The sequence below is a fragment of the Schistocerca serialis genome, chromosome 2 (assembly GCF_023864345.2).
Source record: "Schistocerca serialis cubense isolate TAMUIC-IGC-003099 chromosome 2, iqSchSeri2.2, whole genome shotgun sequence".
Classification (NCBI taxonomy): domain Eukaryota; kingdom Metazoa; phylum Arthropoda; class Insecta; order Orthoptera; family Acrididae; genus Schistocerca; species Schistocerca serialis.
Genome location: NC_064639.1, coordinates 683,927,848 through 683,952,829, shown reverse-complemented (window position 1 = coordinate 683,952,829; position 24,982 = coordinate 683,927,848). Strand labels below are relative to the sequence as shown.

At 42.8% G+C, this 24,982-nt stretch overlaps 1 protein-coding gene across 1 annotated transcript in view; it reads right to left on the bottom strand.

Moving 5' to 3' along the window:
- LOC126457810 (lysosomal acid glucosylceramidase-like) overlaps positions 1–24,982 on the bottom strand; it is a 394,424-nt gene that overhangs the window by 353,953 nt on the left and 15,489 nt on the right. Inside the window, exon 2 of the mRNA XM_050094424.1 lies at positions 6,843–7,061. Within this exon, the coding sequence (XP_049950381.1) occupies positions 6,843–7,061 (219 nt within the window). The remainder of the gene's footprint in view (positions 1–6,842; positions 7,062–24,982) is intronic.

Genomic DNA, 24,982 nt, shown 5'->3' with positions numbered 1-24,982 from the left:
TTTATATAGCGAGAAACAACCATTCTCGTAGGTACTAATAACCTGGTTATTTTGCCGCACTACCGCTACTGCGAGGCTATTTTTTTTTTTTTTCACTATGGGACTTAACTTCTGAGGTCATCAGTCCCCTAGAACCTAGAACTACTTAAACTTAACTAACCTAAAGACGTCACACACATCCATGCCCAAGGCAGAATTCGAAACTGCGACCGTAGCGGTCGCGCGGTTCCAGACTAGCGCCTAGAACCGCTCGGCCACCCCGGCCGGGTGCGAGGCTATTGAAATAGTCCATGAATGACTCTCGCAAATTGTCAATTTCTATATTTTCAAAAGCGCACGCCCTTAACGAGTGGTATAAGATTTTGAGATGGTGACGGCTCAGTTTTATATATATCGAAATGTGGTTTTCTGTTGCTGTGTAGCCGCGCAGGATTAGCCTAGCGGTCTAAGACGCTTCAGTCATCGACTGTGCGACCGATCCTGGCGGAGGTTCGAGTCCTCCTTCAGGCATGGGTGTGTGTGTTTGTCCTTAGGATAATTTAGGTTGAGTAGTGTGTAAGCTTAGGGACTGATGGCCTTAGTAGTTAAGTACCATAAGATTTCACACACATTTTAACATTTTTTTGTTGCTCTACAAAAAAAAATCACTAGGTATATTGTGCAGACAAGAAGTTACAATGATTAAATTCACTGTTATATCAGGATTTACGGCAATTTGCAAATAAAACATGCGCACTATCTGAGTTAATAAAGCCGGCCGGAGTGGCCGAGCGGTTCTAGGCGCTACAGTCTGGAACAGCGCGACCGCTACGGTCGCAGGTTCGAATCCTGCCTCGGGCATGGACGTGTGTGATGGTTGGTTCGGTTTAAGTAGTTCTAAGTTCTAGGGGACTCATGACTTTGAGTTAACTCGCGCAGGTCAGAGCTGCAACATAGTGCTCAGAGCCATTTGAACCATTTTAGTTAATAAAGCACAGGCCCTTTCAGACATTCTGCAAGCTCGGCAGAGCCGGTAGTTAAAAACTGATTTCTTGTTGTCGACCCTTGGAGCTTGTCGAGAAGAGGGGTTCATAATGTTTGCACTAAATCGAAATACAGTGGCCATCAGCACGCACCGCGAACAAAGCATCACTGTGACGATGTAGGGAGTCGGTTTCTGGCGATCTAGGCCGCGTCTGGCAGACGGTCCGCAAATATGTCCACAGAAGCATGACATAAAATAATTGCTAAAACCTGCAGCGTTCTGTGTGTTTCTTTACTGTCCGATCTATTCATCCAAGTTGCCCCCCGTTGCAACAGCTAGCCGCAGGCTGGGTGCTGGTCATAAAAGAGCCGACTCTGGACAGCCGAGTCGACAGGTACCATCGCCAGGCACCTGGGAGGGTGAAAGTTGTGGAACGTTGAGCTCGATTTTGAGGATGTGCCACCACGACTTTGTGGCACCAGTAGAGGGAGTTGTTGAACCCCCCCCCCCCCCCCCCCCTCGTCGCACAGCGTGCAGCACATTTTTAAATGGTCAGAGGCCGTAATAACAGAGAGATTGGGAGTCACGCGCCATTTCTTTCAGGAAATTGGAACTTGAGTTAACTCGCGCAGGTCAGAGCTGCAACATTTTTCGAGAGTGGACGTCTGTACTACATTGTCATTTTGTTTAAATTTGCCGAATTCAGCGACTTCGGGAGAGGAAAGGCAAGGTAGTTATGCAGTATCGCAATGGGAGCTCATACAACAGCCTTGCAGATTGGCGGATAGATAGATAGTGACGGCTTCTCCACGTAGAGCACTGAGGAGAGTCGCTCTTGGGTTCCACTCGTCTGTGCTGAGCGTCACTCGCCGTCATTCTGCTGAGGGCATTTCTTCACGGTACGACTTCTGAGGCATTTCGACAGCAGCTGTGACTTCATCCCCTACAATCACCTAGAGTGCCCTCGTACAACGACATGATGATAAGTTCATGAGGCAAAACAGATTGTGGGTTGATAGTGCTGAGTAGTATAAGGTGTGGTTGCTCTAAATTTGATGGGATCTTGTCGCAAATTACGTTATACACGTTGATTCGCTTGTGACTTAAGTATATGGGCTCCTGCATATATTTTCCTTTTCCCCTTCATGATGGATGTAGTAATCATGTCCAGTTCCAAATCGTGTGTTTAATTATTTCCGGCGGAACGCGAATTAATACCAGATGCTTCCCTTATCCTTCCAGCAGACTTTGTCACCCAATATTGATTTACTGCAACTGAATATTAGGCGAATTCTTGTCTCTTACTTTTGGCTTATAGAAGTTGACATTTAGTACAAATCATGTTTAGGCTTTCCTTGTCAATTTTATGGCAATAAATGTTGGTAAAAGTGAATACATCTTTAATTTCGTTAGTTAGATGAACTCCTTAATTAGTATTAATTTTGTCAAGGACCACACTCATGACTAATTTTTCAGGGCCATTAGTTTCCCAATAGTTTCCGTTGTGCACTGTTTGCGTATTACATCTGATTAGGTGGCGAGATATATGCATATCTAGAGGGATTACCAAATTCAAATGCCTCTGAGCGCTATGGCACTTAACATCTGTGGTCATCAGTCCCATAGAACTTAGAAATACTTAAACCTAACTAACCTAAGGACATCACACACATCCATGCCCGAGGCACCGTAGCGGTCACGCGGTTCCGGACTGAAGCGCCTAGAACCGCACGGCCACACCGGTCGGCTTACCCAATTCAGATCAGAGACATAGCTTCTCTGTAGCCATAGCGTAGTGGCAATTTCAATTCCAAACTTGACTCCAGATGAATCTTGCAAAGTTATATTCGATAATAAGAAGTAGTCAGTTTAATTTCAGAAACTCTCATTAGTGAAGAACAGACAGGATTTACGTAAGTAAGATCCATCACAGTTTTTTTTTTTTTTTACTCTCCAAGAAGTAACAGAGAAAACACAAGAACATAGCATAAAAGCAAACATATCATTTAAGGCTCTGGTCACAGCAGCTGACAGTGAGAACAGAAACAAAATTTGGATTGTATGGAAAGCAGTGGATACTCCAGAAACTTAGTAATGGTCATAAAAAGGCCACAAAAAACTAAAAAATTATAATTAATACATATGAAACAAGAATACAAGAAATTTCAATAAACAAAGGAATATGAAAAAGATGTCCAATATCAAACACTTTTTTAATATATTACACATTAATGATATAATCCTAAACTGGTGGCAACACATACAAAAATGTATTAGACTAATCAAACGACACCTTGTTAAGTGTTTTAGTCCATGCAGAAGGCGTGTTTATAGTGTAACAACAAAAAAATACGACGTAAAAGCCCCATCTGAATTACCTTTGTAAACTATGTGATGGTAACTTTTCTAAAAACAAGATTGAAGTGATGGTGTCGTGGGGAAAAGAAATGGTCCAGTCCAAAAGTATTGTGGATGATGTGATTTTACAAAAATTTACTCCTTCAGTTATCTATAAAGTGAAATTTACCTACACAGTAATGAAGATCTAGATTCCCTAGATCTGGAAATGTATGTGGCACCATTCATAATATATTTAAAAATAAAATCAGACAAGAAATGAGAGTAAAATTTTATATAATCAGCTCTACAAACACTTCTTCATGGGAGAGAATGCTAGGTACCCACAAAAAGAATATTTGATAAAATACAAAGTGTATAAATGAAATTTCTAGGAAGAAAACAAGACTCCTCAAGAATAGCCCACAAAAAAAAACAGCCTGACAGGAATTAAAAAAACATAGTCATCTGAAAGATAACCAAATTCTGCCACCTAGAATGAGTACATACAATAATGGACAGTAAACGCCTTCCCAAAGTAGCTTTATCTTAAAACTGGCACGAGAAGGGATGTTGTAAGATATAAGAACAGATGAAGAGACGATTTGAAGAGATGGGGAAGGCTCAATGGCTAATCCATGAAGTGCAGAAGAAGAAGTAGAAGAAAAAGAAGGAGGAGGAGGAGGAGCAGCAGAAGAGGGAAACGAGGAAGTAAAAATCTTATTAAAAATGCGCTTGTTAAGGTTGCAGGGACTGCTAGCTTTTCCAGCTGCAAAATAAATAGAATGAAGGAGAATGAAAATGTAGCTACAAGTACGTCCCCAGGCAGTAATACTTCAGAAAAGACGCAGAAGAAGGACAAGAAATTTTTTTATATTCAGTTGGTATTGACGAAGAGGTTGTCAGATGACTGACACATAATTTCCTCATGATGTATTCTCTTTATTTTAGATTGTCAGTTTAGTAGTGAGCATGAGTATACACAGAAGATTATCCAGAGGAGAGAGGGGTACAAAATTCTAAAATACTTATTTTTGATGCAAAAGTGTTGGTCAGCTTGGAGACGTGTGGTGCCTCAGGAACTACACTCCTGGAAATGGAAAAAAGAACACATTGACACCGGTGTGTCAGACCCACCATACTTGCTCCGGACACTGCGAGAGGGCTGTACAAGCAATGATCACACGCACGGCACAGCGGACACACCAGGAACCGCGGTGTTGGCCGTCGAATGGCGCTAGCTGCGCAGCATTTGTGCACCGCCGCCGTCAGTGTCAGCCAGTTTGCCGTGGCATACGGAGCTCCATCGCAGTCTTTAACACTGGTAGCATGCCGCGACAGCGTGGACGTGAACCGTATGTGCAGTTCACGGACTTTGAGCGAGGGCGTATAGTGGGCATGCGGGAGGCCGGGTGGACGTACCGCCGAATTGCTCAACACGTGGGGCGTGAGGTCTCCACAGTACATCGATGTTGTCGCCAGTGGTCGGCGGAAGGTGCACGTGCCCGTCGACCTGGGACCGGACCGCAGCGACGCACGGATGCACGCCAAGACCGTAGGATCCTACGCAGTGCCGTAGGGCACCGCACCGCCACTTCCCAGCAAATTAGGGACACTGTTGCTCCTGGGGTATCGGCGAGGACCATTCGCAACCGTCTCCATGAAGCTGGGCTACGGTCCCGCACACCGTTAGGCCGTCTTCCGCTCACGCCCCAACATCGTGCAGCCCGCCTCCAGTGGTGTCGCGACAGGCGTGAATGGAGGGACGAATGGAGACGTGTCGTCTTCAGCGATGAGAGTCGCTTCTGCCTTGGTGCCAATGATGGTCGTATGCGTGTTTGGCGCCGTGCAGGTGAGCGCCACAATCAGGACTGCATACGACCGAGGCACACAGGGCCAACACCCGGCATCATGGTGTGGGGAGCGATCTCCTACACTGGCCGTACACCACTGGTGATCGTCGAGGGGACACTGAATAGTGCACGGTACATCCAAACCGTCATCGAACCCATCGTTCTACCATTCCTAGACCGGCAAGGGAACTTGCTGTTCCAACAGGACAATGCACGTCTGCATGTATCCCGTGCCACCCAACGTGCTCTAGAAGGTGTAAGTCAACTACCCTGGCCAGCAAGATCTCCGGATCTGTCCCCCATTGAGCATGTTTGGGACTGGATGAAGCGTCGTCTCACGCGGTCTGCACGTCCAGCACGAATGCTGGTCCAACTGAGGCGCCAGGTGGAAATGGCATGGCAAGCCGTTCCACAGGACTACATCCAGCATCTCTACGATCGTCTCCATGGGAGAATAGCAGCCTGCATTGCTGCGAAAGGTGGATATACACTGTACTAGTGCCGACATTGTGCATGCTCTGTTGCCTGTGTCTATGTGCCTGTGGTTCTGTCAGTGTGATCATGTGATGTAACTGACCCCAGGAATGTGTCAATAAAGTTTCCCCTTCCTGGGACAATGAATTCACGGTGTTCTTATTTCAATTTCCAGGAGTGTATATTTCATAGGTGAGTTTCAGAAGAATCACGAGAAACCACTTGTAGAAATGTATGAAATTTCTGTAGTGAGTGATAACTCTGTACTCCTGACTTAAGGGGAAGGAACGAAGAAAGATTAGGGTTTAACGTCCCGTCAACATCGAGGTCATTAGAGACGAAGCACAAGCTCCGATTGTTTCCAGGATAGAGGGCCAGTCATCGGCCCTGCCCTTCCAATCTTATTGGTATTTGCCTGAAGCGATTTAGGGAAATCACAGAGAAACCACATTTGGACGCAGACTGGAACCATTGTGCTCCAGAATGCGAGTCCATTGTGTTAACCATTGTGCCACGTCGCTCTGTCAGATTCAAGAGGGGGAGGGGGGGGGAGGGACAAGTGAAGTTGTCCGCTGCCCTACAGCTTTTACCCCTTCTATGTTGGAAGAGATTTCCTCGTGGAAGCACATGGATGGATTTGTTTTTATTTGGTTTATCTATTATTAACACACATATTTACGTTAAGGGAGCCGCGCTGTCCGGGGCATCTTGTCACGGTCCACGCGGCTTCTCCCGGTTCGAGTCCTCCCTCGGGCATGGGTGTGTGTGTTGTCCTTAGCGTAAGTTAGTGTAAGTTAGATTAAGTAGTGTGTGAGCTTAGCGACCGATCACCTCAGCAGTTTGGTCCCATAAGACCTTACCATATATTTCCAATTTTACGGCACTCTAATGGAAATCTATTAACTCTGAATGGCCGTATTCGTCAAATTACTGGTCTTACTGACATATCTGTTAATACGACCGTTTGCAGACTCGCTAACTGAAGCTTACAAAATTGTGCGATATGCGTGCTTGTGCGTAGGCTTCAGCTGTCAGAACGTTACTTCTCCTGCTACGAGGGGGCCGCACCCACTATTAAGATGTGCTCTCTCCATCCACTCTGTCTGTGCAAGCACAGGTCGAGTTATTTTGACCGCACACTATTACTGTCAGTACATATTGTACTATAACGTCCCAGCGCGTGAGAGACGTTTACAAAGCATCGTAGCACTCACCTGCTGGATTCTTGAAACTGCGCAAGCGCAGCGACAACCTCTGTCCACAGCGCGAGGAGGTGTAGTGCGCGATGCCGCCGTTGCTGAGCGCTGGTGTCGAGGGTGGCGCGTCGCAGTAGGTGGCGTTGCAGACACACACGAAGCTCGAGTAGTTGTACCAGCGCACGGCGCACGGCTGGCCACCTTCCACTCTGGTGCCGGCGCCGGACGCAAACCACACTGCAACACACCACACACACTGGCTGAGCTACTCTGCACAAGCGGAATAAATTGTTTCGACACTTTCCGTTGGCTTTATCCACTGACAATCAACGTGGTGGTTACCTGTAATGTGTGTGCGTATTTGGTATAGTCTCTTTGACTTCACGCTCCTTCAGATATTGTAAACTGCGGGCTATTGAAACCATGTGCAAAGAAAGTTTTCCAATAATTAAAAATGACACACAATGAAGTAAAAGGGTTGGTCATAAATTTTTAATCAGCACCACGAAAAAGCAGAGTTACATAAATAATTTTGGTTTGTTAGCAGATATTTGTATAAAGTCGTAGCAGACATTGAAATCCCCACACCACATTGTCGTAACACACTGCTAGTGCAGCCACAACAAAATGGCACAGACAATCTGCATTTTATCAAATCCCCATTGAAATCACCGCACTACACTATGATAGCGCGCTGCTAGAGGAGTCAAAATAATGCGTCACAGCACATCCCCAGTTTATCAGTTGGCTGCTTCATCTTTTGCTTCCTCTAGCAGCGTGCTGTGGTACTGTGATGTGGGGCATTTCATGTACCAGGACTGCAAACATGTGCCTGCAACTAAAGAAAAATTAATTACATAACAGCCTCTTATTTAGCTACATACGTGGCCGACATCCCCAAGAAGATAATTATCATAAAATAGCGTTTTTGGAGGAGCTAATTACAACATTATGACTGAGTATGGTGCATCCTCCGCTTTATCAGTGGCCTGTCTCATGTTGTTTAATATCTTCTATGCATTACCACATGTTATAACTATTAAATTATTGCGACCCTTGCAGAACAATGAGTGTTAATGTAATGACAATAAATATACAGCAAACTGAAGTAGACCTATTAACCTATATGTGAACGAGTATTGTGTGTGTGTGTGTGTGTGTGTGTGTGTGTGTGTTTGTGTTGAGAGAGGAAAAAATGTTCAAACTGCTTAGGGACTGCTTTAACTTTAACTAAATTATGCTAAGAACAACACAAACACCCATGCCCGAAGGAGGACTCGAACCTCTGGCGGGAAGGGCCACACAGTCCGTGATATGACGCCTCAAACCGCGCGACTACTCCGCTGAGAGAGAAAGAGAGAGAGAGAGAGAGAGAGAGAGAGAGAGATGGGGAGGGGGGGAGTTAAAAGTAGAAGAGTATAAATCACTGCAAAAGCTGAAATTCCAATCACTGCGTGTGAAATGCTGTGAATTTTAAGTCATCTGTAATATTTCTTTTAACGAGGAGCAATGAGGAAAGAAAGTAACTTAGGATAATTATGTAAATGATTATACTTTTCAATGAGAAAATTAAGTAATCGAAAAAATTGTCTCGTTTCACATAATGAAGATCCCTGGAACGTGCAAATAACCAACTGCGGCTCGAATGCAGAATACAGTATACTTTAGCATAATATAAAGCGAATAATTTAGTTTCTAATACCACTAAGATTAAATCATACAGTTGCGAGTATGAGTACTCTTTGAGTAAGATGGTAACAAACATGCTGAGCACACGCAATTTTAATCACTGTCAGCCATTCTTTTTTTATGGTATCTTTTACTGAATAATTTATCTGCAAAAGAGCTGACTCACTTTGGTCATCAATCTGATACTGATCACACGTACTTATGGTTCTAATGCGGCTTAATCAGCCATCTAGTGCAACTTTTAAATTGAAATTTTATAGGTATGATCGAACCAGACATTGCCACATATAAGTGCCTGTACTGAATTAACAAACTGTGGAAATAATGGCGAGAGAAAGAACGTATTTTCGTTATTTAAACTGCAGATTTAATATTCAGTATTCATGCTTTTCGTTACAGACACTGGACAGGAGAAATATATACGCCAATTAGGGTGGTGCATAGGTACGTAGGGCTTTTGTTTTGCATGTTGGTATTCCGGTTGTTATGGGTGTATTTATCGATTGTCAGTTTTATTTGTAGCTCATGTTTAACATCCGAGTATATATGTTGTCATTTTTTCATATGGCAACAGTGAGTGAAGCTGTTGACGCCAAGTGGAGAAATCGAATATTCCCGACTTATTCTTCTGTTTGATTTCAGTAGCCGGATGACAATAGCAGATGGAAACAGAAACATTTGCACCGTGTATGGAGATAATGCCATTGAAGAGAGCACGGTAAGAAAACAGTTTTCGCGTTTTGAGGAGGATCATTTTGACTTTAGTGATTCTCTACGTTTAGAAAGATCTTCAGGGTTTAATGAAACGCGTTAATCCACAATGATCCACGTCATTGTATTCAAGAAGTGGAAAATGTGATGATATGTGACCATTGCACCATCGTGCGACGTATACATGCAATGGTTTCGAAAATCGGGTGTATGAATTCCGCGTGCCCTAAGCCAAAATCATGAAAATCAGTGGGTGGCCATATGTGCATCTGTGCTTGCTCGTCGTCAATTGACTCGTGAACAAAATCGATCATTTCCACCCCGTGTCATTAGTGGTGACGAAAAATGGTGTTATTGTGCTAACACACGGAAAGTAAAGGAATGGCTGAGCCCAAACAAGGCAGCAACTCACCATACATAGACCTGCGCGCATCGACAAAAGATAATGATATGCATTTGGAGGGCATCGATGGTGTAGTATTCTACGAATTGCTTCTTCGAGGTTTAACCATCATTGCTGACATTTGATGTCAACAATCCGGACGTCCTGCAGACGCAGTCCTAGAACAACGACCAGGAAGTCTAGTGAAGCGATGCTACTCCACGACAACGCCCCCGCATTCTGCTGGACTGACAGAAAACAATACACAGGAGTCGCGTTGGGAAGTCATTCCACGTCCACCTTATTCAACAAATCTTAGCCCCCAGGATTTTCATCCTTCCCACTATCGAACAACCTTCACGGAACTTCCTTTCCGGATGAAAATGTGCTCCGAACATGGTTCGCCGAGTTCTACACGTGATTTCTACAGTCGCGGAGTCGAAAAGTTTTCCCAGCGTTGGCGGACTGTTGTAAATAGTGAAGTAGAATATATTAATGGCGACTATAGTCGCTGTTTGTGTATCTGCTGTGTTTATTAAATTTATGAAAAAACGCTACGAACTCATGCAACAACACAACTTTTTTCCGTAAGAGTAGATGCGTATTTGCTCTACCATAAGAAAGGTAATAATAACAATCGATACGAAATGCTATTTCTTAATTTTTTATTAATATTATACTGGTTCTTAGATGACACGATCAGTTGTAAGTTGCAGTTTAAGTTGAAATATAATAATTGCGTACTGTTTTATATTCACTACAAAGGCTGTTTCTTTTCCTTCGGTTTCATACAACATGAAACAGTTAGTGGAGATTGCCGCTGCACTCACTGCCTTCACACTCCATAATCAGCGTGGTGGTGCATGCACATAAGAAGGAAGGAACGAAGACTGAATTTAACTTTGAGTCATTAGAGACGGAGCACAAGCTCGGATTGCGTCAAGGATGGCGAAGGAAATCGGCACTACCCTTTCAAAAGAACCACCCCGGCATTTACCTGGAGTGTTTACGGAAACCACGGAAAACCTAAATCGGGATGGCCGGGGCGTGGGTTTGAATCGCTGTCCTCCCGAATGCGAGTCCAGTGTGCTAACCACTGCGCCACCTCGCTCGGTGGCATGGACCCAGGTTTTCAACGCAAGGCGGCACACAGTCGAATGTTTCACCCTCTGTCGAAAATTACTCCGTCTATTGCACGCAGCAACGTACGCAGTGGCCTTATTCCATACACGCTCTCTGTCCAAATAAAAAAGTTTACTATCGCTGGACATGTGACTAGCAGTCAAATTATGTTTTTCTGAAAATATCAGAGAAATTAACAGGTCCCAAGCGTTAGCAGTTAGAAAGCCACAGTCACAGTTAATAAGGTTTTCTGCCAAACTTTCTTCCATAAATACCTTAATAGTTGAATCCCAGATTAATCTCGTCGTGGCCAAGATTTTCGTGGCTGAATAATCCATAAAATATCGTTTGGAGATACAATATTCGGTTATGGCTGACTTACGGGACTGTGGTAATGGTGTTCCACGCGACTTTCATCACCCTTTGCCGATCCAAGAAGAGCACAGGTACTTTTAGCTGAACCAAAGGTTTCTTTAACATGTTGCCTAATTTTGATGAAATGTTGCCTGTAATGCCCTGGGACTGAACAGGTGATTAGCTTCTTTATTTTATAAATGGTAACATTTACTTCACAGTAAAATTGACCTTATTTGATGTGAATAATATTCATTATCTTTTAACACCAACTGTAGGTGTTCTAGCTCCTTTGCAAGGCTGTCTCCATCAGACGCAACATCTGCCCGGTGCACCAGTTACGAAGGATGTCCATAATTTGTGAAAGTAGTGGCAGCTAGACACCTGTAAATATACGCCTACATGTATGGGCTTAAGGTAAACAGGCTGCTCCGGTGATGCGTCCACTGACTACAACACCTAGAACCGAAAGGAAGTCATCTTTCTCTTCTGCCGTTGTAAGCTGGATATTCTAATGAATACAATTTAGACTTGTGGTCTGTAACTGAAAAGGTTACGGGAGATTATGGGCTTGGTGCCATTAGTGAGAGAGGAGGAAAGTTAATTGAATTCTGCAATAAATTTCACCTAATAATGCTCACACAAGGGTGGCTGAGCTCACGGCGCCCCTTACGGCGATTACCAAGCCAAGAAGTAAAGTTTTGAGACGTGGATTCGTACCTAGCAAGTAATCAGATTGTTAACTAAGTAAAATCATATATTAGACATCCAATTTTTTACCAGCAGTGAGATGTCTGAATGTGAAAAGAGGGTACAGTTGTTCTTACCTGGTCAGGAACCGAACCCAGCACCTACCGCCGTTTTTTTCTGTCCACTAATAGACATTGAGTATCAATTGTTTGCTCACCAGTAGTAAAACAGTTGTACATTTGACTATAAATAACGACACCCATCGTAATTGTTGGTGAAACATGAAAATACATTAAAAATGAAATTATTATGCACATGTAGTTCGGTGTGCATATGTTAGGGTTTGAAACGAAATTTTAAGTATTTTTGCGCTGGACCAGTATTCGACCCAGATACATCCCTTTCGTGGGGACCTCGAGGAATTTGCAGCCTTGAAGGAAACGAAATGGTCGAGATGGTGAAACACAGCGAAACAGGAGATCCGAATCTGAATGACAGTCCAGCTCCAAAATTTACAACGTCTCAGGTTCAAACAGAAGAAAAGCCCTGTGACCTTAAATGACCATTGGCTTATTAAATAAAACAAAATTTCTAATCTAAGAAAGCTTACTCTTGACAGAGTTTTAGTCTGCCACGAATTCAGCCTGTGTTATGGCCCAACATGAACCGACTCTGCCTCAGTTGGTATCTAGGGGATATAATGTTTAACATGGATTGTGAAGTATTGGGCAACCTGACATCCTTCATTTGGCTTTACCAGAGTTTAAGTAGATCTGTTCGTACCTATTAAAAACGGACGCCCGAAGTGGGAATCGAACCCATACCTAGCACCTATCATACTAGGATCACTGTACCAGACCACTTCACCAACACTTATCATCCTGCGGCTTGTCTTGTAATGAGAGATGCGCTTAGCATACAAATTAGACACGGTGGAGAAAATCCGAGTCTCTATTAACTGGTTAAATATAAGCAAGCTGCTGACGCGGGAATTATGCTAGTCTCATGCGAATGGGACTAGCCATCATAGCTGCAATTCTAAGCTATTTTGAGATTTTCATTATTTCAACAAATTGATTAATTCAAGAAATACCACTGCAGAGTATGGAGTTACCGGATAATTCGTTTATTACTGTAATTATTGCTGTTATTTTCTTCATTCCACTGCTGCTACACGTGTATTTGAAGGAAGCATTGTGGTCATTTTTGGAAGCATTTGCTCAGGAACGGGTAATTACTTAGTTCACAGGGAACACTTTTCACAATATGCTCAGATATCTCCAAATACTTGTTTATTACATTGAAACTAAATTTTCATCAAGACTTTGCTCGATAACAGAAATCGAGTTGCCTTACTTCATTTACTTGCATTTAGCAACGACGCTTGTAAAACGCTGAAACTGACGGTAAATGCCAGTTCAAAAATCAGAGATTGGTAAAATTTTCAGTTAAATGACACTGTCTTTCTTTCCAGATGACCTGGTCGATGTCACCTATTTCAAATAGTATAAAGGCCGCGCGGAGTGGCCGCGCGGTGTAAGGCCGCATGTCACGGACTGAGAGTGCTGCCTCGGGCATAGGTGTGTGTGTTGTTCTTAGCATAAGTTAGTTTAAGTAGTGTGTGAGTCTATGGACCGATGACCTTAGCAGTTTGGTCCCTTAGGAATTCACACACACATATAGTAAAAGGAAGAGAACTTTGCAGAACACGAACTGTTTTCATTGCAAACATTTTTGCATTCTACTTGGCGAAAGTTCACATTTTTTATAGCAATCTAACTTCCACTGTAACACTGTGCAGGGTGGGGCACATAAAAGTGGCCTGGAGAACAGAGTTCGAGCGTGCAAAGAAACACAGTAGAGGAAAGGAAATACACAACTTGACTATTGTATTGTATGTTAACTGGGGACCTAGAAACGACGGAGAGGCTCCGTCCCCGCCGCAGCCGTAGTCGTCCACAACCCCACGACGACTACCGCAGTCTACTTCACCCCTCCGGGTTGACTCCCCCACGGAACGGCTCACACCAGACGAGTGTAACCCCTACGTTTGCGTGGTAGAGTAATGGTGGTGTACGCGTACGTCGAGAACTTGTTTGCGCAGCAATCGCCGACATAGTGTAGCTGAGGCGGAATAAGGGCAACCGGCCCGCATTCGCCGGTGCAGATGGAAAACCGCCTAAAAACCATCCACAGACTGGCCGGTTCACCGGTCCTCGACACAACTCCGCCGGTCGGATTCGTGCCGGGGACCAGGCGCTCCTTCCCGCCAGGACAACATGACTATAGAAAATGTTGAAAGTGACTACCATTGATCTCATGGCTCTTTTGGGCCCTGGTCAGAAAGTTGCTGAAGGTTAATCAAAGCTGTACTGTTGGAATTGCTGTAATCTCATCCGAAATGTTCTGTTGCAGTTCTCGAAGACTATGAGGGTTGTTGCGATACACCTTACACCTGCGGGTTCCCCAAGAAAAGGAATCGCACACTGACAGATAAGGTCAGCTAGGACCACGACCGGACTGGGCTCTGCTAATAACTCTGCCAGGCGTGAAGATTGTGTAAATGTGCTCCAAGGTTCGACCGGCTGTATGGACGGCTGCTCCATCCCGTTGGAAGTATCTACAGGTCTTTTCCTTCTCCGTTAATGTTGCCACAAGTGGTTTAAAAAGATTTGCAATGTAATGTGCCGAAGTCAGCATCTGATGACAGAAGATAGGACCAATAATGCGACACGCAGCCATTGCACACCAAACTCTATAATCTTCTGATCGTGAGATGGTGTTTCATGGAAGTTATGCGGATTCTCCGCTGCCCATGTAATATTGGTAAAAGCATTAGTATATGCTCAATAGTAAACGCCTGATGGTCTGAAGTTACCAAACAATTGTAATGTAAAAGAAATGCTCCGTCACATAGCAGCGACAGAATCTATTACTCTTTATCTTTGCCGCTCCTGCGCGGCGGCTGTAAATCTCTGTGTACACGTGTCGATAAACGATATAAAAAGAATTCTGTTTTTTTTTTCAAGACAAATAAGGCCTTGAGCGCTTCACCTTATACTGTTTCTATTCCATGAAAGCCGGACGCGGACTTACTGCGTTCCGCAATCTGTATTTTATAATTTGTGCAAAATAGTCTGTAAATGTGCTAATTGTCTTCTCAATCAGTAAACATATAGTTTTATGTAAATAATTACGAGCAGGCATCATAAAGAGGACATTAATCTCAAGTACTGCCTGTGATGTGCAAAGCTTTTGTTAATACGCACCAGCTATTGTAACTGTAATATAAAAAGGTACGTAGCATTAAAAAACGTGTGTTATATATGAAGTGTGCTTATTTAGACAAATTATCCTTCAGTACGTCCATCTCCTCATTACTTGAATGTTAATCATTTTGTATCAGTTTATCTCCAGAAATTACAATCACGCTGATGGACCGAACGCAGCATTGAGGCTGGAGGATAATTATCGTTTTCCTATCATTTCTGAACTAATCCTTTTCAATTATGTAGTGTTGATTTCTTTAAAAGTCAGTAAATCTTTTCGTCCCTTAGTGTCGATCCGGGTATGACTGCATCGCTGTCATGAAAACACGCGGAAATGATAGTGTTGCTTCCTACCAATCTCAAATAAATTAATCTGCTGCTCCATGTCCAAAGAATGTCACGTATTTAGTGACTTGTTACTATAAGATAATTCTATCAATCTCTGACTCTCTCACCAAGTTACACACAAAACATCATTATATCTTCATCACACACACACACACACACACACACACACAAACACACATAACGCTACAATACGTACAATACATACAAGACCCATGATCGCAGAGACAGCTCAATGCATACTGACAAGGGAATGGTCAGACTGGTCATGTCGAAACCTGTGTTGCTTTTTTTTACCACTGTGAGTTAACATTGCAAGAAGTCTGTATGCAGAATTTTAGCTGCTGACATGACCTGGAAGTCTGTAAACAATTTTATGAAGTAAGACATTATTGTCGCATGGTTTCCGCGCTTATAACTGCGTCTTGTACAACCCTGACGTCTCTCGCTACGTTATACCAACGCCATCTAGGGACAAGGTGCCGTCAGCTACACGCCGCTCTCTCGCCACAGCAGTGAGAGAGCTGATTCCCCCTGTGAAAGCGATCGTATGATAATTAAACATTCGTTGACAGATATGGCTGATATGTTATCTACAACATTCTTTCCAAATAGCTATGAAATAGACACAGATAAATATACAGTTTAGAACACGTCCAAATTTTATTTCTTGTAATTACCGCAAAAATGCGAAATATTGATACAACGTTCAAAACATAGGTTTTTTGTGCACCAAGAACATACAAGCAAAGACTACATATGGCAGCCCTGCGAATCACAGACGTTGTTAGATGTCCGTAGACAAAACTGGGCTGGTGTTAGGAATGAATCAGGCCTAGTATCAGTATATTTCGACGAGTGCCACACATATTTAATCAAATTCTGAAACCGTGGGGAGGAAAATTGATAATGTACTACTGACTGCAGCTTGAGAATATTGTCACGGTGATAGACAGGAAATTGCAATGATCTGCACACAATAATTTTCTGTTAGTTTTCTGCAAAATGCCTTCCACTGACAGAAAAATTCTCTGTCTAAAGGTTGAATTACGTTCGACGTGCCGGGTGGAATCTCAAGTATCTTTACTTCTTTGTCAGGGTGGGCTCGAAATACAGCTTCTAATGAATCAGACCTTTTATGACCTGACCACGAATCTAGAAGAAGAAATTTGTTCCCGCAGAACGGAAGAAAAGCATGACGCATGAAAAAGGTAACATATTCACTTCCCATTTTTCCAGACTTCGATGCGTCTACCACAAGATTGTGTGCGTAGAACATTGTTCTTTTGCCACGTGGTCCAAAACGTCCAGTTGGTTCTTCAAGACACACATATAATTTAGGCAGCAATGAACCATCCAGACTAATTATGGGCATTGTAGTATATGAATGGGTGAGTGCAGTCGTGGACTGCGCAATCGCCTCAATATGTTTTTCCACTTTGAATGACAGTGTTCTTTCCGCACGCATTTCTTTTTGAAAACCTGACTGACCTGCATTGTACACGTACGATTCACTAAAACTAGCGATCTCATTTTTTGCATTCGTAAGAAAAGCTCGATACAAATTTTGTTATTTTTCTTGCCACAATTTTATGCGATCTTTTGAAGCGACTAATCAACTTCGAGAAGCCGTAAATTCTTTAGCGCCTATCGCGTTGGCAATCTCTAACGCCCAATCACGCAAAGTTGTATCGCTGGCACTAAATGACTGTTGTCTGGCATCGGTAAACAGCTCAAAAAGTCGCGCATTTATCTCCGTCGCAATTTCCAGTCTACTCTTACGTCGTCCAGCGATTTCCTTTTCCCATCTATACAATTCGCGTTCAGAACGGACAAAGCGATACTTATTTTGAACAGTACTGACACGTAGGCGTTTCTTACCAGTTTCGTTCAACCAATACGTCACCGCTTTTTCTTTGTCTGATAAGGTAATTGTAGTTGCTGGTGTTACTTTCGGAGATAATTGATGATGGTACGTGGCACTATCACTCGAAGAGTCTTCATGAGTGCAACTTTCGTCGGTGTCTTCGCCGTCTGTAGATTCACAGTCTGCAACATCGAATGTTTCAGTTGCTTATAGCCACATGTCTGCGCCATTTACATGCTCGTCTAGAAGTTTAACAACCATGTCGCACAACACATAGTCTTCAAGCATGTTTTCTGTTGATTGCTTCATTTGGCGTCTGTGGTATATCTCCATGGCAAGCAGCAAAACATTTACAGGGTTCGCCATCACCTGTGAGGGGAGATTGAATGTTCATCGTAAAGTGGCTTGCGGAGTATAGATGAACATGTACAGAACATCTTTCACATCTCTAACCAGTTTCGGGACCGTATGTTTCGAAATACGTACCAGAAATTAAAAGGACGTGCATGCCACAGAAACGAATATTCGTTTCCCCTTTCCACCAAAACCGTGCAGCGATATTCCTCTTCAGTGAACGCCGCGATAAGACGGCCGCACTACCCGACCATGCGCACAACGCTCGCGACTCGCCATTTCCAGGGGTGGCCAGCTGTCACTGCAAGCGCCAAGCAGGAAACACAGCCATGTTCGTGATTTATTTTAGGTGACTTCCAGTTCATGTCAGAAGCTACAATTTTGCATACGGACCTTTTGCACAGTTAAATAACAGTGCTAAAAAAAGCAATACATGTTTCGGCATGACAAGTCTGACCATTCCCTTGTGAGTATTAGTTCACTATTCAGCCATCCAGAGAGCACTGCAAGGACCACCACCGGGACTTAGTCCATTGGCTGCAGGAAAGAACCAGCCCCCATGGCACAGGATGGGTTTGGGACAGGATCAGGATAGAGTTCAGAGGAGAATCCACTTCGTGTTATGTCAAGGATAAAGGTGGGTCTGATCCGCCACACATTATGGTCATGATAGTGTATGGAGGTAGGTGCAACGTGCATTGTGGCTGGGGATAGAGTTCAGAAGTGGATCCACCATGTGTTATGGCTGGGATATGGTCTGGAGGTGGATCCACCATGCATTACAGCTGGGATAGGTTTCCAAGGTGAATCTACTCGTTATGTGTCCAGAGTGGTATCTGAAGGTGGATTCACAAGCGGTAGGGTCTGCGTATGACCTGAGCCTTCCTTGCCACCATGATAAACAGGCACAGGCACACACACAAAGGAAAACAGCGCAGTTGCGCTAGATGTTGACAACTGTACTACATTTAAACGCAATTTTAGAATATGTGACGAGAAGTGATGTCATGATCACATTAACAAAAGTGACATAAAATCGGTAAAATTACGAAAAGTGTCGGAAAAGACATATAAATTGATAGAAAATATGTCAAAATCTGGGGAAATTGAAGGAGAATGACGGAGTACTTACAAGTCTGTTTGGTGCAGGAAAATCTTGTACATGGAAATGGGTATGTTACAGCAAGAGGAATATAGAAAGAGGTTACATAGAAGCACCAAGAAATAGGGAAACAGTCATTTTTCGTAGACAGCTATAAGGTAGCTGGAACAGATTGTTTAACGTGGATGACCACTAAATGTAGAGTAATAAATTCATGTATGCCGGATCACAAGTCCATGTGTGACCCCAAAGTTATTGGCAACCACCTTATAGAATTATATAAAGTGGCCTTAGCTAAAGAGGGTTGCATTACCAGTTGGGGGCTGTAATATACAACTACAGAACGGATCATTTGTTTGAGACTGTGCAAGACTGTTTAGGTGTTTCAAACCCTAACAAACAGTATTTACAATGTGCTGTACTCTCTACCAGTCACAACTGTACGGTGTAAGCTAACAAATACCATATAGAACAGTTGCTGCATAGTTTTTAGCATGCTGCAGTGTGTCTGTTGAGGTAACAGGAATACATACAAATTGACTGTTGTCTTTGTTGCTCTCCTGCAAAAGAGAACCATCTGCCTCTAAATTGACATGGATCCGTGTTAAAGGATGATAGAGAGTAGATGGAGTAATCGGTTGAGAGGTGTTGTAACAAGGTATGATTTAAGGATAGACCCATGAGGTAGACCCATGATGCATTCTACAGAGAGGGAGATGTTGTGATCATTTATCACGCATTTAGCCATTTTTTTCCATTGTTCTCTCAGGCTGTGTCAGGTTTGTAGTATAACTTACGTTCGACTTTTATATAATTGGGTATTCTATGTTTGACTTATAGTGTTATCTACATGCAGTCGTTAAAAGCAAACCTATCCATACCACAGTCAGCGGAGGACTTTCAACACATGTGCGAGGAATAGTGTCCATCGATGGAAAGTCTATTCAACACCCTCCTCTAGATGAATGAAGATATATATGAAGTATTCCATCTCTCTGCCACATCGTGGACAAAAATTGAGTCACCAGTTTCATAACTGCAGTCATCCTAAGTTAGAGACACGGTATTGCAAGGGTGTGTTCTGTTCATGGAGGTAGTGTGGCATGGCGTGTAATTTCACATATCAAACCCCACTGCTATCCGTTTATGTTTATGTTCTATGATCGTTTCTCTCTTTCCTGCACCTTCTTGGAATGGAATCCAGATGCTGCAACAATACTACAGAATTGATTACACAAGTTATTTAGATAAAATGTTTCAAACTCTTTCTGTTTAGAGCTCCATCATGTACAACTCAAATGCTTCTTCTTTTTCTTCTTCTTTGTCTTAGTCATCTGTTATGTCACCACAACATCCTCAAATGTATCAGGCTCATACCTACTATACAGGGTGAGTCACTAACTATTCTATTGCTACGTAGAATAACTCCGAAAGTATGATAGGAGCTCAATAGTTTGTGGAAAAAATGTTGCATGGGACAACAGGGCCATAATATGATGTTGGGTTTTTGTTGCCAGGTGGGGTCGCTTTAGAGATACGAAGGTCAACTTCTTTTTTTAATGGGATTCTGTGTAATAGTAAGATCTTTGAAGGTCAACGAAGGTCACAAAGGTGGCATGGGCGTCCATTTACCGAAGGTGTTCGAAGTGATGACCATTGGTATCAATGCAGTGCTGCAATCTTATCATGGATTGAGTGGTATTCCTTATCATATCAGCACTTATCGAAGCACATACTCTGACAATACTCTCTCGCATATCTTCAGGTGTAGTTGGAATGTGTTTATAAGCAATGTCTTTTACGATTCTCCACAAGAAAAAACTCCAGAGGCGTCAAGCTTGGTGAACGAGCCGGACACGACACATCTTCTCTGCGTCCAATTCAACGATTTGGGAATTGTCTCTACAGCTCATTTCTGGCCATCAGCGAAAAATGTGCCGGACACCCATCGTGTTGATACCACATTCTGTTCCTTGTTCCTAAAGGTATTTTTTCCGATAACAGACTTCATGTTTCTTGCAGGAATGTGATGTACTTCCTACCACTAAGATTCCCTTCGATGAAATAGGGGCCTATAATTCTGTCCTCCAGAATCTCACAACATACATTCACCGATCACGGCTTTGGCGTGCAACTTGCCGCAGCCAACAAGGATCTTCAGTTGAGCCTCATTAGTAAATAAAATCAAATAAATAAATGTGTCCTTCCTCTGAATCTGAAGTTGAGCCCATCGATAGACTTCAATGCAACGCATACAATCCGTACCAGTTAATTCTTGGTGGAGAGTGATATGGTAAGAATGATATTTATGGCAATGCAGAACACGAACGACGCTACTCTGGCTCATGCCAGATTCTCTTGCAATTGGACGTGAATTAACACAAGGATCTCGAACCACAGTGGCAAGAGTACCAATTTCCGTTCCCTCGTTAGTATCTTTCCTTTTCCGGATATGTTTCCAATGCATTAAAGATCGAGTTGTTCTCAATTTACCATACACATATTTAAATGTATTACGTGCAGGGTGAGTACGTTGAGGATATCTTTCAGTGTATAAGTCTCTAGCTCTCACTGAATTTCGTTGGCGTTGTCCGTAAATGAGAAGCAATCGACTTGTTCTTCGAAGGGATACATCATTCACATTCGCTTGAATCGACGATACTAGTCTTACCATTCCTGTTAGTGTTATACTGCGAAACCGTCGAATGGTGTTTACATGTCAATGCCTCGTTTGATGGATAGACCGCATTCGGCGAATATTTACTATTTGCACGATATAAAAGAGAGAATTGTCAGAGGATGTGCTTCGACAAGTGCCGAAGTGATAAGGAATTCCACTCAATCCATGATAAGAAGATTGAAGCACTGCATTGATACCAGTGGCCATCACTTCGAACACCTTCTGTAAATGGACGGTGATGCCACCTTTGTGACCATAGTTGACCTTCAAAGACCTTACTGTTACACATCATTGGATTCGTCTCGATAGCCGCTATCAGAAAATAAGTATCAAACTATACCATCCCATTTAAGAAAACAAAGTTGACCTTCATATATCTGATGCGAACCCATATAGCAACAAAAAACCAACGTCTTATTATGGCACCCGTTGTCCCATGCAACATCTGTCCCACATACTTTTCAGCTACTATCATACTTTCGGAGTTATTCTAGATGTCCATAGTTAGCGACTCGCACTGTATACCAATAAGGAGTGTTAAACTCTTCACCATGCAGGCTTCTAGAAAGATAGCATGTAATTGGACAGGTGATGTGAGTAAGACTGGTGCAGAGCAGTTTTCGCAGAACGGCACTTACAGTACTTGAACGAAGAAGCATTCTACATCTCTAGCGCCGGTCAGCACATGTTTGGAAGAAGCGTTACACTCTTTGAAAAACCATAATATCGAAGAGTATTGATTGCGTGGAACTTGGCTCATTCTGCTCCTTCACGGGATGTTGAATGTATTGGGTACAGTACCCCCCTACATCAAGTCAGTTTCAAACTAGATCAGAGACAGTGTTGCAGGGAGGGTTGGTTAAAGACAGAGGAAGAGTTGCGAGATGCTTAGAAATAGCCATACAGAGTTTTTCTCAGGGTCCTTAGCCCTTAGCTCAATGAAGGGGTAGTTCGTTTCGAAATAGAGGTCTGAGTACTAGAGTTTGGAATATCCAACTTTATCCCACGAATGCGAGAATCCTTTGTGACAGCATCCACATGGGGAAATTGGCAAATCGTAATCAAATCTTAAAGAGTTCATAAAGTGTTTCAGCTAAGGAACGTAGTTTTTGCAACTCCTCTCTGCTGATGACTATTCCCTGCACTAAGAAACAGTATTTTTATCATGTAATGTAGGTTGTGCAACAGGATTTGCGATGTGTCCACATGTATATGATCCTTACAGAGTAACGAAGGGGGTGGTTTAGCAATGATACAGAAAATGAGAACCATGCTGATAGGATCACGAGAACAACGCTATGAGACGTTTTGTTGACATGGCGACTCTCGAGAATCGTGGTTTAGAGTAAAATGCGTTGAGTAAAATGCAATGAAACTACGGAAAATATGGTAAAAATACGAAAATTAGTGGAAAATACGTAAAATTGAAAATATGACAAAAAATGTGGATAGATGGCAGTATATACCTGCTCAGCTTGGTGTATAAAATCATTCCATTACTCCACTGATGGGATTGACAACTGACAGTGCATACTATCCATGCTCCATGGGTTTAAGTCCTGCAGAATACCTCCTTGTTCCACATGTAGTTATGCACTGTAAGTCATAAAAATGAAAAACGGAGTTTCCAAAGGTTTGGATGTGAGGATGACTACCACCTGGGACACCAAAACAGTGATGACCTACCTGGGTGCAATATGCACCACCAATATGAGGAATCAATCCTCATGATCACTTGGGAAAAAGGAAGACCAAGACATCGCCTACCCTGTCACTGTGGAAGATGAGGTTAAATGGGGGGATAGTCACCTTCAGACAGTTGTTCGCAAGCACTCGATAATGCTACGAACTCCATATGATGTGATGTCCTCCATACTTTTGTCAATAAGAAAAACCTTCTCTTTTATTTCAACCATCCTGTATGTTGTAGGAGCTGCATAGTTTACACCATGCTATTTACAGCTTTCTATGGGAGCCAATGAATTGAAATGCGTTAATGTTGGTTTAGCACCTGAAACAGACCTCGAAGTCATGGTGGAAAAACAGCATGTTGCAGCAGAAAAACAATGTATCAAACTACTTATGAAAGGAACCCTCTGTTGTGATTGATAATCTGTGGGATATGGTCCTCCTATAGTAGAGGAGATGAAATCTTACACTGGTCTGTGCTAGCAACTTTGATCACTGGCCACCTGCTCCAACGAACCAACACCTGTATATTTAATAGGATCGCCACATACGATTGATGTTGGCATACAGATGGTATTTGTTTTCGATACATTAGAATAGAGGGACACAGTAATATTTTATCAAGTTCTCTACCAGGTGACATTTGTGAAGATTTTATAGTTCTTAGTTTTTGTTTGTTGGATGGTACAAAATAATGAGGAGGGAGAGAATATTTGGTGACAGACATTAACGCACCCTGAGAGGCGCAGCTCTACTTCAGACTGCAGTACCTTTATGTAGTTTGGAAATGAACTTCAAAGCAGTTGCAAAATCTTCACCCTTCTTCCAAATCTCATATGATATGAAGTCTCCTTAATTTTCCCAACAAGAAGCAGCATCATAACTGTTCATACTGTCTTTTCTACCACCTAGTGTTACAGAAGAAAGCTTCGTTTGGCGCTGGCCTTGCACATTGTACACCTTTGGTGGAGCTACGACAACATGTTCCCATTTCCACTGAGTTGTCAAAACATGGTCCTCTTGTATTAACTCAGTTCACGCTGTTTCTCCATGGGATGCAGAAGGTGGTAAATATAGTGCTCTCTGACTTTTGTTTGGTTCCAACATAAACTGGATTGATCACAAGGACAAAGTTGCATGGAGGTGGGGCAGATGCCGAGGGACAGTTACAAGATGCAGAGGGACTCTCTAAAATTATGCCGGTGTTTTGCTGTATGGGGTCATTAGCGGATAGGTCTGAAAAAGGTTACTCGTTTCGAAATATGAGTGTGTCACAATTATGATACATCAGTGGCTGTAAATATTAAAATGACATTTCTATAGTATCCAGTGCAAGTGTGTGGTTCAATGGAGAGACTTAATTCCAAATCACAAACAGAATTCCTACCAGAAAACATGACACTATAGATCTGAAAAGCCATTGTACTCGTCTTAGGATTTTGTACATTTCTTATGAATTCAATCCAGTGTTGCATTATTTAAGTGATTCTTCACATAGCACACCATCTACTATATATGATCATTCTCAATCAACCAACATCTTCCTTCGCCTATAACACCCGTGAATATATCACAGAACCTCTGTTACACTGTCTACACGGTATCAAGATAGATTGGGTTATAAATACTATTTGTTAAAGTGGGAAATATCTACACTATGTGATCAAAAGTATCCAGACATCCCCAAAAATATACGTTTCTCATATTACGTGCATTGTGCTGCAACGTACTGCCAAGTACTCCATATCAGCGACGTCAGTAGTAGTGAGAGAGCAGAACGGGGCATTCCACGAAACTCATGGATTTCGAACATGGTCAGCTGATTGAGTGTCACTTGTGTCATATGTCTTCAAGCAAGATTTCCACATTCCTTAACATCCCTAGGTCCACTGTTTCCGATCTGA